General features: G+C 44.6%; 1 protein-coding gene across 31 annotated transcripts in view; it reads left to right on the forward strand.

The window, feature by feature from the left end:
- Positions 1 to 12,061, forward strand: part of LOC110496881 (focal adhesion kinase 1) — a 239,294-nt gene that overhangs the window by 82,490 nt on the left and 144,743 nt on the right. For 23 of the 31 annotated variants that reach the window (XM_090209272.1, XM_090209259.1, XM_090209261.1 and 20 more), the window contains exon 2: positions 3,012 to 3,038. The exons of the other annotated variants lie outside the window; for them this stretch is intronic. Coding sequence is in view for 10 of the 23 variants with exons in the window: in XM_090209255.1 (XP_090065381.1) it covers positions 3,012 to 3,038 (27 nt within the window). In the remaining 13 variants the exon portion in view is untranslated. The remainder of the gene's footprint in view (positions 1 to 3,011; positions 3,039 to 12,061) is intronic. 31 annotated transcript variants of the gene reach the window in all.

The raw sequence follows: 12,061 nt of genomic DNA on the forward strand, positions 1-12,061 counted from the left end.
TGAGGGGGCACCAGTGTCAAGGTAATTATATACATGCAGGTAGGGTTATTAAAGTGGCTATGCATAGATAATAACAGAAAGTAACAGCAGTGTGGAGGGGGGTGCAAATAGTCTGGGTAACCATTTGACCAGATGTTCAGGAGTCTTATGGCTTGGGAGTAGAAGCTGTTTAAAAGCCTCTTGGACCTAGACTTGGCGCTCCGGTACCGCTTGCCGTGTGGTAGCAGAGAGAACAGTCTATGACTAAGGTGGCTGGAGTCTTTGACAATTTTTAGGACCTTACTCTGACACCACCTGGTATAGAGGTCCTGGATGGCAGGAAGCTTGGCCCCGGTGATGTACTGGGCCGTATGCACTACCCTCTATAGGCCTTGCGGTCAAAGGCCGAGCAGTTGCCATACCAGGCAATGATGCAACCCGTCAGGATGCTCTCGATGGTGCAGCTGTAAAACCTTTTGAGGACCTGAGGACCCATACCAAATCTTTTCAGTCTCCTGAGAGGGAATAGTTTTTGTTGTGCTCTCTTCACGACTGTCTTGGTGTGCTTGGACCATGTTAGTTGTTGGTGATGTGGATGCCAAGGAACTTGAAGCTCTCAACCTGTTCCACTACAGCCCCGTCGATGAGAATGGGGGTGTGCTCGGTCCTCCTTTTCCTGTAGTCCACAATCATCTCCTTTGTCTTGATCACATTGAGGGAGAGGTTGTTGTCCTGGCACCACATGGCCAGATCTCTGACCTCCTCCCTATAGGCTGTCTTATCGTTGTCGGTGATCAGGCCTACTGTTGTGTCATCGGCAAACTTAATGATGGTGTTGGAATTGTGCCTGTTCATGCAGTCATGAGTACAGCAGGGGACTGAGCACGCACCCCTGAGGGGCCCCTGTGTTGAGGATCAGCGTGGCAGATGTGTTGTTGCCCACTCTTACCACCTGGGGGCGGCCCATCAGGAAGTCCAGGATACAGTTGCAGAGGGAGGTGTTTAGTCCCAGGGTCCTTAGCTTATTGATGAGTTTTGAGGGCACTATGGTGTTGAACGCTGAGCTGTAAGCAATGAGTAGCATTCTCACATAGGTGTTCCTTTTGTCCAGGTGGGAAAGGGCAGTGTGGAGTGCAATAGAGATTACATCATCTGTGGCTCTGTTGGTGTGGTATGCAAATTGGAGTGTGTCTAGGGTTTCTTGGATAATGGTGTTGATGTGAGCCATGACCAGCCGTTCAAAGCATTTCATGGCTACAGATGTGAGTGCTACGAATCGGTAGTCATTTAGGCAGATTACTTTAGTGTTCTTGAGCACAGGGACTATGGTGGTCTGCTTGAAACATGTTGGTATTACAGACTCCGACAGCGAGAGGTTGACTATATCAGTGAAGACACTTGACAGTTGGTCAGCGCATGCTCGGAGTACACAAACCTGAGAGACTAAAACCACATCCATCCTGTCTGTTTTTGACCAAACCTGAGAGACTGAAAACACATCTGTCTGTCTGTCCGTCCATCCTGTCTGTTTGTGGCCAAACCTGAGAGACTAAAACCACATCCATCCTGTCTGTTTGTGGCCAAACCTGAGAGACTAAAACCACATCTGCCTGTCTGTCCGTCCATCCTGTCTGTTTGTGGCCCAAATACCACTTAGCACTCTGAAACCACATCCATCCTGTCTGTTTGTGGCCAAACCTGAGAGATAAAACCACATTTGTCTGTCTGTCCGTCCATCCTGTCTGTTTGTGGCCAAACCTGAGAGATAAAACCACATTTATCTGTCTGTCCGTCCATCCTGTCTGTTTGTGGCCAAACCTGAGAGATAAAACCACATCTGTCTGTCTGTCCGTCCATCCTGTCTGTTTGTGGCCAAACCTGAGAGATAAAACCACATTTGTCTGTCTGTCCGTCCATCCTGTCTGTTTGTGGCCAAACCTGAGAGACTAAAACCACATCCATCCTGTCTGTTTGTGGCCAAACCTGAGAGACTAAAACCACATCCATCCTGTCTGTTTGTGGCCAAACCTGAGAGACTAAAACCACATCTGCCTGTCTGTCCGTCCATCCTGTCTGTTTATGGCCGAAATACCACTTAGCACTCTGAAACCACATCCATCCTGTCTGTTTGTGGCCAAACCTGAGAGATAAAACCACATCTGTCTGTCTGTCCGTCCATCCTGTCTGTTTGTGGCCAAACCTGAGAGATAAAACCACATTTGTCTGTCTGTCCGTCCATCCTGTCTGTTTGTGGCCAAACCTGAGAGATAAAACCACATTTGTCTGTCTGTCCGTCCATCCTGTCTGTTTGTGGCCCAAATACCACTTAGCACTCTGAAACCACATCCATCCTGTCTGTTTGTGGCCCAAATACCACTTAGCACTCTGAAACCACATCCATCCTGTCTGTTTGTGGCCCAAATACCACTTAGCACTCTGAAACCACATCCATCCTGTCTGTTTGTGGCCCAAATACCACTTAGCACTCTGAAACCACATCCATCCTGTCTGTTTGTGGCCCAAATACCACTTAGCACTCTGAAACCACATCCATCCTGTCTGTTTGTGGCCCAAATACCACTTAGCACTCTGAAACCACATCCATCCTGTCTGTTTGTGGCCCAAATACCACTTAGCACTCTGAAACCTAACCCCAGAGGACTTAAATGGTCTTCTGGATGTTACCCTGCCATCCGGTTGACTGTGAACTGTGACAATGACAGGTTGTGGTGTCATCATAGGGCTTCCCCTCTGTGCCAGCCCTGGCCCCTATGTGTCAAAGGTAGTGCCCTACTTGGGAATAGGCTGCCATTTGGGACACAGCCACAGAGCTTCAGCCCCCAGACAGCTTGGGGCACTCTGTGACCATGGACTGGGTTGGGTTGGGGCCTCTGGGCCAGGCTGCCCTCTGGAATTAGCATTGACCCAGTAAAACCAGTGCTTCTTTGTCTCCACTGAGCCCAATGTGTTGAAGTGACACATCAACGATAGATCAAACCAACTCACTTCCCTTTTGTCTCTTTGTTTTGCAGATATTTCCAGAATTTCCTACTACACAGGTGAGTGTCCTTCAGAACTACAGGAGATCTCATATGCTGTGAACTATAAGAGATCTTATATGCTGTGAACTATAAGAGATCTTATATGCTGTGAACTACAAGAGATCTTATATGCTGTGAACTACAAGATATCTTATATGCTGTGAACTACAGGAGATCTTATATGCTGTGAACTACAGGAGATCTCATATGCTGTAAACTACAGGAGATCTTATATGATGTAAACTACAAGAGATCTTATATGCTGTGAACTACAGGAGATCTTATATGCTGTGAACTACAGGAGATCTTATATGCTGTAAACTACAGGAGATCTTATATGCTGTAAACTACAGGAGATCTTATATGCTGTAAACTACAAGATATATGTTATGCTGTGAACTACAGGAGATATTATATGCTGTGAACTACAGGAGATCTTATATGCTGTAAACTACAGGAGATCTTATATGCTGTAAACTACAAGATATATGTTATGCTGTGAACTACAGGAGATCTTATATGCTGTGAACTACAGGAGATCTTATATGCTGTGAACTACAGGAGATCTTATATGCTGTAAACTACAGGAGATCTTATATGCTGTAAACTACAAGATATATGTTATGCTGTGAACTACAGGAGATCTTATATGCTGTGAACTACAGGAGATCTTATATGCTGTGAACTACAGGAGATCTCATGCTGTAAACTACAGGAGATTTTATATGATGTAAACTACAAGAGATCTTATATGCTGTGAACTACAGGAGATCTTATATGCTGTGAACTACAGGAGATCTTATATGCTGTAAACTACAGGAGATCTTATATGCTGTAAACTACAAGATATATGTTATGCTGTGAACTACAGGAGATCTTATATGCTGTGAACTGCAGGAGATCTTATATGCTGTGAACTACAGGAGATCTTATATGCTGTGAACTACAGGAGATCTTATATGCTGTGAACTACAGGAGATCTTATATGCTGTAAACTACAAGAGATCCTATATGCTGTGAACTACAAGAGATCTTATATACTGTGAACTACAAGAGATCTTACATGCTGTGAACTACAAGAGATATTATATGCTGTAAACTACAGGAGATCTTATATGCTGTGAACTACAAGAGATCTTACATGCTGTGAAGTTCTCTTATTCGCTTCTGTCAGATTATCCTTGAAGGCAGGTTTGATTCACAGTTGTGCTCTTCAGATGAATAGAAGGCTCTTAGATAAATCAGTCACCTGAATATCATTTACCAGAATCAACTCAGATGAAGGACACAACCACCTACTCCCAAGAGGATGTCGGCTTCTCTTTCATCCTCAAAGTGCACTCCAATAATAATGATATGAATCCCCTCCACCGAGGGTGTCTGTGTTCAGAGTGAAAAAATCATATTTCCTTAGATGATATAGGAAAGGGTTATTAGACTGAAGGGGTGTGTGTTTGTGTCCGTTGGATGATGGTCACTGGGAACACGACTTTGCAGCAGCAGAATGACTAAACGCAAATTACATTTCAGTGTGTGCGTATTTGAGTCATTCATTAGACAAGACAGGCCTATTTCAGGGAGTTAATGAATCTCTAGTCGGTGAAGAGCTGTCGCTGCACTCTCTACCATCTAGGTTGCACAAACACTATTCAAAATGCTATTCTCTCCATGTTGCCTCATACTGAACTTTTGTTAGCTGTGTGTTTTCTCTGCAGCTCACTGCAGTCTCTGAATCATCTCAGTCCCTTTGATTTGTACAGTAGATTGTAAAGAGAGAGAGAGAGTGTGGCATCATAGTATATTTTCCATTGTTTTCAGTGCGTGTCCTCACTGTAAGGACATCCTAGTCAAACTAGTGGTGATACTTTGTCTCGATGCTGGACTGTTCTTCAAGGGGTAGTTCATTCAAAACTGCTCTGTCTTGAAAACCTGACTGCTGACATGCATGTTTTTGGGGGATCACTGTGTATTCACAGTGGACTAATGAACTAAATAGTAAAATATAGTTAGGGAAGTAGTTAGGGAAATAGTATAGGGAACTATTCCTTTCAAGCTCAGGCCGTGAGGGAGAGGCCTTGGATGAACTGTATTCCCACTGGCCAGATATAATTGTGTTTAAAGCCATTGAGGTGAATGGTGATTTGATTATTTTATGGCTACAACTTGATTTATATGCTTACCGGGGACCTTATCCTCAGCCACGACCATAAACCTGACATTATTTTATATCGGCCTCACATTTAATGTACATTTATGTAGCTGGATATTTTATCACGTCATTCTACACTTAATATCTCCTCAAGGACAATTCTCTGCTGCCTCTACACACCTAGTCACACACACACACACACACACTTCCATTTTGTGTCCCCTGCCCTCCTTAACCACTTGCAGTAATAATGGAGAGTGACGAAGTAGGCCAACTCCATGAAAAGAAATGCATGACAACACAGAGAGAGAGAGAGCAGCAGTTAACTACCCACCTCACTGACTAGAGGGAAAATATTTACCGTTTGGCTATGCAGACACCTGGGCTACATTCAGGGGGGCATACCGTAGCAAAATAATTTGCAACATAAAACGAAAATCTGCCTATCTTGTGGGACTTCTTCAGGTAGCACCTCTCCGTTTCAGTCAGTTTCAAAACGTAATTTCCCACCAACTGGTAGCTATATTGCAGAGTTTTCATTGGACTCTTAAATATTCCCTCTCAATGAACTGCAGCATCTAGAAGCCATTTTGGCTTATTGATATCTACTGATATTTAGAGCTGCAGATGTTTCGGGGATCATCAAAGGCAGAGTAATTACTTCATTCACCACAGCACCCGAACCGACCCAAGAACAATGAGACCCGAACCCAAATGGACTTAGATCAAGACGTTAGGTTCGGGTCTAGACCAGACTAAAACAATATTTTATCAGCCAAGTTGCTCTTCTGGTTAACAAATGTCTTTTATATGTTGGCTAGGCCTTCTATAAAGTCAATAAATTCACTTTATTTGCATAAAATAAATATGCTGTAGGATATGCAGAGCCATGGTTGGGTCTATTTGGATCCAGTCAGGTCTATCAGCTGTTACATCGACCTGAAACATGACCCCACCAGGACCCAAGGTACGTGTTTGAATTTCAGACCCGAACCTGATCAGGGTCGCTGTCGGGTTTATCAGGTCCACCTGGACCCATGGACCCTCTACCCTAGGGTTCTGGTCAAAAGTAGTGCACTATGTAGGAAAAAGGTGCCATTTGGAATGCATTCTCTGTACCCTCCGTCTCTCCTCATCCCAGGCCTGATGTTTAGACTAAATAACCCTCCGTCTCTCCTCATCCCAGGCCTGATGTTTAGACTAAATAACCCTCCGTCTCTCCTCATCCCAGGCCTGATGTTTAGACTAAATAACCCTCCGTCTCTCCTCATCTCAGGCCTGATGTTTAGACTAAATAACCCTCCGTCTCTCCTCATCCCAGGCCTGATGTTTAGACTAAATAACCCTCCGTCTCTCCTCATCCCAGGCCTGATGTTTGGACTAAATAACCCTCCGTCTCTCCTCATCCCAGGCCTGATGTTTAGACTAAATAACCCTCCATCTCTCCTCATCCCAGGCCTGATGTTTAGACTAAATAACCCTCCGTCTCTCCTCATCCCAGGCCTGATGTTTGGACTAAATAACCCTCCGTCTCTCCTCATCCCAGGCCTGATGTTTGGACTAAATAACCCTCCGTCTCTCCTCATCCCAGGCCTGATGTTTGGACTAAATAACCCTCCGTCTCTCCTCATCCCAGGCCTGATGTTTGGACTAAATAACCCTCCGTCTCTCCTCATCCCAGGCCTGATGTTTGGACTAAATAACCCTCCGTCTCTCCTCATCCCAGGCCTGATGTTTGGACTAAATAACCCTCCGTCTCTCCTCATCTCAGGCCTGGTGTTTAGACTAAATAACCCTCCGTCTCTCCTCATCCCAGGCTTGATGTTTAGACTAAATAACCCTCCGTCTCTCCTCATCCCAGGCCTGATGTTTAGACTAAATAACCCTCCGTCTCTCCTCATCCCAGGCCTGATGTTTAGACTAAATAACCCTCCGTCTCTCCTCATCCCAGGCCTGATGTTTAGACTAAATAACCCTCCGTCTCTCCTCATCCCAGGCCTGATGTTTAGACTAAATAACCCTCCGTCTCTCCTCATCCCAGGCCTGATGTTTAGACTAAATAACCCTCCGTCTCTCCTCATCCCAGGCCTGATGTTTAGACTAAATAACCCTCCGTCTCTCCTCATCCCAGGCCTGATGTTTAGACTAAATAACCCTCCGTCTCTCCTCATCCCAGGCCTGATGTTTAGACTAAATAACCCTCCGTCTCTCCTCATCCCAGGCCTGATGGTGGTTAGAATCATGAGGTGGTCACTGCACTGATGTTTATGGCTCACAGCCTCTTTAGCAAGCCCTCTAAATTAAAATCATCACCAAGGGAATCATCACCAAGGGAATCCTAATTAGAGGTTCAAACAATTTAATGGTGTTGTTATGGAAATGACTTGTTACATTGTAAAGGCAAGGAAGTCATGAATAATCCCTGTTTCTATGTTTCATCTGGGCTGGGTTACATGGGTCGTACAATGCCATAAATTACCGATCTAAGATGTGCCGAATCAATGATCTTCACCTCAGGGCTCCAGCCATGCATGTGGTTTGCTAATTTGCTCGCTAAGTGACTAGGTTGCAAGATCAAGCTTCTTGGTTACAGCAGAGTCAACATCCCTGCTGCCTAAATTAGTTTTGTGCGTCAATAATTTATAATAATAATAATCGTTTTATTATTTTACATTTGGAAAGAAATAGCGGTCCTTATGTGTACTGCCGGTAGTACCGTATACCCCGGTTTGGTACATGAACGGTATGAAAATGAGGATACCGCCCAATCCTAAACTACAGTAGCTTGTAAACAATAAAGTATGCCACTCTCAACTTCCATGACTCTGTGCTGTTACCACGTGACAGCGTAGCCTAATCCAGGTAGAGTGTGTTTTCTAACGGGTGCTGAAAGCCCCATGAGGGACGGAGTGGGGAGAAGTACACATCCAACCTCCATGACTCTGTGCTGTTACCACGTGACAGCGTAGCCTAATCCAGGTAGAGTGTGTTTACTAACGGGTGCTGATGCTGAAAGCCCCATGAGGGACGCAGTGGGGAGAAGTACACATCCAACCTCCTGACCTTGAACTGTGTCTGGCCCTTCTGAGCTTATGAAACACAGCCCGCATACACACACACACACACACACACACACACACACACACAGTTCATTGAGGTGACTGCTGACTATGTGACTGCAGAGATAATGGCAATAATGGTGAAAAGGATAATGGGGGAAACCTGAACTGCATCAGGAGGGTAAGATGTACAGGCTGTACTGACAGCTGTGGGATGGATGACCTGTCCTGGATTCAGACTCAGTCTGTTAGTTAGAGACACTGAAACATGATGGTCTGTCCTGGATTCAGACTCATCAATCTGTTAGTTAGTGGCACTGAAACATGATGATCTGTCCTGGATTCAGACTCAGTCTGTTAGTTAGTGACACTGAAACATGATGATCTGTCCTGGATTCAGACTCAGTCTGTTAGTTAGTGACACTGAAACATGATGGTCTGTCCTGGTTTCAGACTCAGTCTGTTAGTTAGTGGCACTGAAACATGATGACCTGTCCTGGATTCAGACTGTCTGTTTAGTTAGTGTCCCACTCATAGCTTTTCAATGACAATAAAGACTTTTACAGACCAGATACACATGCTGCTTATCTGTGTGTGCGTGTGTGTGTGTGTGCGTACGTGCGTGCGTGCGTGCCCGTATTCTGTTGTTGTTGACAGTTTTTCCTCCCTAGTTATACAAGTCATTTGTCATTCTAATACACATCATTTGAGTTGTCTTAGTAACCGTGGAACCATGGCCTTAGAGACTCTAACAGTACATCTGTCTGTCTTAGTAACCGTGGAACCATGGCCTTAGAGACCCTAACAGTACATCTGTCTGTCTTAGTAACCGTGGAACCATGGCCTTAGAGACCCTAACAGTACATCTGTCTGTCTTAGTAACCGTGGAACCATGGCCTTAGAGACCCTAACAGTACATCTGTCTGTCTTAGTAACCATGGAACCATGGCCTTAGGGTCTCTAACAGTACATCTGTCTGTCTTAGTAACCGTGGAACCGTGGCCTTAGGGTCTCTAACAGTATATCTGTCTGTCTTAGCTTCCAGGACCAGCAGACGAGACATATTCAGCTGATGACGGCATGCTCCACTGAACCATACGGCCATGTGTGTTTCTGCGTGTGCGTGTGCGTGTGTGTGTGTGTGTCTGTGTGTGCATGGTTGCAAATGCCTACTTCTCACCCAGTGCTTCCAATCTGGTGTCTGTGTGGATTGGTAACACATGTCCCAGCCTGGGCTCCTGCTATGGGAATAGGAATCAAGGAGGAGGGGATAGTGAGAGGCTTTGTGTTTGGGAACAGGGGGCCGGATGTTACCCTCTGAATAGCTGATACGGAGGAGCACCTCTCCCTCTCCATGGGGTGCAGTCATAGCCCCCTTTGTGTGTCTGACATGGCTGTTTCTGGGGGCTCTGTCCCCCCTCGATTCCCCTGCTCCGATGGGCATGAATACCACATGAATACCTATTGTAGATGCAGCAGTCCACATGAATACCATCTACTGCATCTTTATGTAATACATGTATCACTAGCCACTTTAACTATGCCACTTTGTTTACATGCTCATCTCATATGTATATACTGTACTCGATACCATCTACTGTATCTTGCCTATGCCGCTCTGTACCATCACTCATTCATATATCTTTATGTACATATTCTTTATCCCCTTACACTTGTGTGTATAAGACAGTAGTTTTGGAATTGTGAGTTAGATTACTTGTTGGTTATTACTGCATTGTCGGAACTAGAAGCACAAGCATTTCGCTACACTCGCATTAACATCTGCTAACCATGTGTATGTGACAAATACAATTTGATTTGATTTGATACCTAGTGTAGATGCAGCAGTCCACATGAATACCTATTGTAGAGGCAGCAGTCCATATGAATACCTATTGTAGATGCAGCAGTCCACATGAATACCTATTGTAGATGCAGCAGTCCACATGAATACCTATTGTAGAGGCAGCAGTCCATATGAATACCTATTGTAGAGGCAGCAGTCCACATGAATACCTATTGTAGAGGCAGCAGTCCATATGAATACCTATTGTAGATGCAGCAGTCCACGTGAATACCTATTGTAGAGGCAGCAGTCCATATGAATACCTATTGTAGATGCAGCAGTCCACGTGAATACCTATTGTAGATGCAGCAGTCCACATGAATAGCTATTGTAGAGGCAGCAGTCCATATGAATACCTATTGTAGATGCAGCAGTCCACGTGAATACCTATTGTAGATGCAGCAGTCCATATGAATACCTATTGTAGATGCAGCAGTCCAGTCCACATGAATACCTATTGTAGATGCAGCAGTCCAGTCCACATGAATACCTATTGTAGATGCAGCAGTCCATGTGAATAACTATTGTAGATGCAGCAGTCCATATGAATACCTATTGTAGAGGCAGCAGTCCAGTCCACATGAATACCTATTGTAGAGGCAGCAGTCCATGTGAATACCTATTGTAGATGCAGCAGTCCACATGAATACCTATTGTAGAGGCAGCAGTCCACATGAATACCTATTGTAGATGCAGCAGTCCACATGAATACCTATTCTAGAGGCAGCAGTCCACATGAATACCTATTGTAGAGGCAGCAGTCCATGTGAATACCTATTGTAGATGCAGCAGTCCACATGAATACCTATTGTAGAGGCAGCAGACCACATGAATACCTATTGTAGATGCAGCAGTCCATGTGAATACCTATTGTAGATGCAGCAGTCCAGTCCACGTGAATACATATTGTAGATGCAGCAGTCCCAATGAATACCTATTGTAGATGCAGCAGTCCACGTGAATACCTATTGTAGATGCAGCAGTCCACATGAATACCTATTGTAGATGCAGCAGTCCACGTGAATACCTATTGTAGATGCAGCAGTCCAGTCCACATGAATACCTATTGTAGATGCAGCAGTCCACGTGAATACCTATTGTAGATGCAGCAGTCCATATGAATACATATTGTAGATGCAGCAGTCCACGTGAATACCTATTGTAGATGCAGCAGTCCATATGAATACCTATTGTAGATGCAGCAGTCCAGTCCACATGAATACCTATTGTAGATGCAGCAGTCCACGTGAATAACTATTGTAGATGCAGCAGTCCATATGAATACCTATTGTAGAGGCAGCAGTCCAGTCCACATGAATACCTATTGTAGAGGCAGCAGTCCATGTGAATACCTATTGTAGATGCAGCAGTCCACATGAATACCTATTGTAGATGCAGCAGTCCACATGAATACCTATTGTAGATGCAGCAGTCCACATGAATACCTATTGTAGATGCAGCAGTCCAGTCCACATGAATACCTATTGTAGATGCAGCAGTCCACGTGAATACCTATTGTAGATGCAGCAGTCCATATGAATACCTATTGTAGATGCAGCAGTCCACATGAATACCTATTCTAGATGCAGCAGTCCACATGAATACCTATTGTAGATGCAGCAGTCCAGTCCACATGAATACCTATTGTAGATGCAGCAGTCCACGTGAATACCTATTGTAGATGCAGCAGTCCATATGAATACCTATTGTAGATGCAGCAGTCCACATGAATACCTATTGTAGATGCAGCAGTCCACATGAATACCTATTGTAGATGCAGCAGTCCACATTAATACCTATTGTAGATGCAGCAGTCCACATGAATACCTATTGTAGATGCAGCAGTCCAGTCCACATGAATACCTATTGTAGATGCAGCAGTCCACATGAATACCTATTGTAGATGCAGCAGTCCACATGAATACCTATTGTAGATGCAGCAGTCCACATGAATACCTATTGTAGATGCAGCAGTCCACATGAATAC

The sequence above is a fragment of the Oncorhynchus mykiss genome, chromosome 18 (assembly GCF_057628025.1).
Source record: "Oncorhynchus mykiss isolate SJ-2025 chromosome 18, ASM5762802v1, whole genome shotgun sequence".
Classification (NCBI taxonomy): domain Eukaryota; kingdom Metazoa; phylum Chordata; class Actinopteri; order Salmoniformes; family Salmonidae; genus Oncorhynchus; species Oncorhynchus mykiss.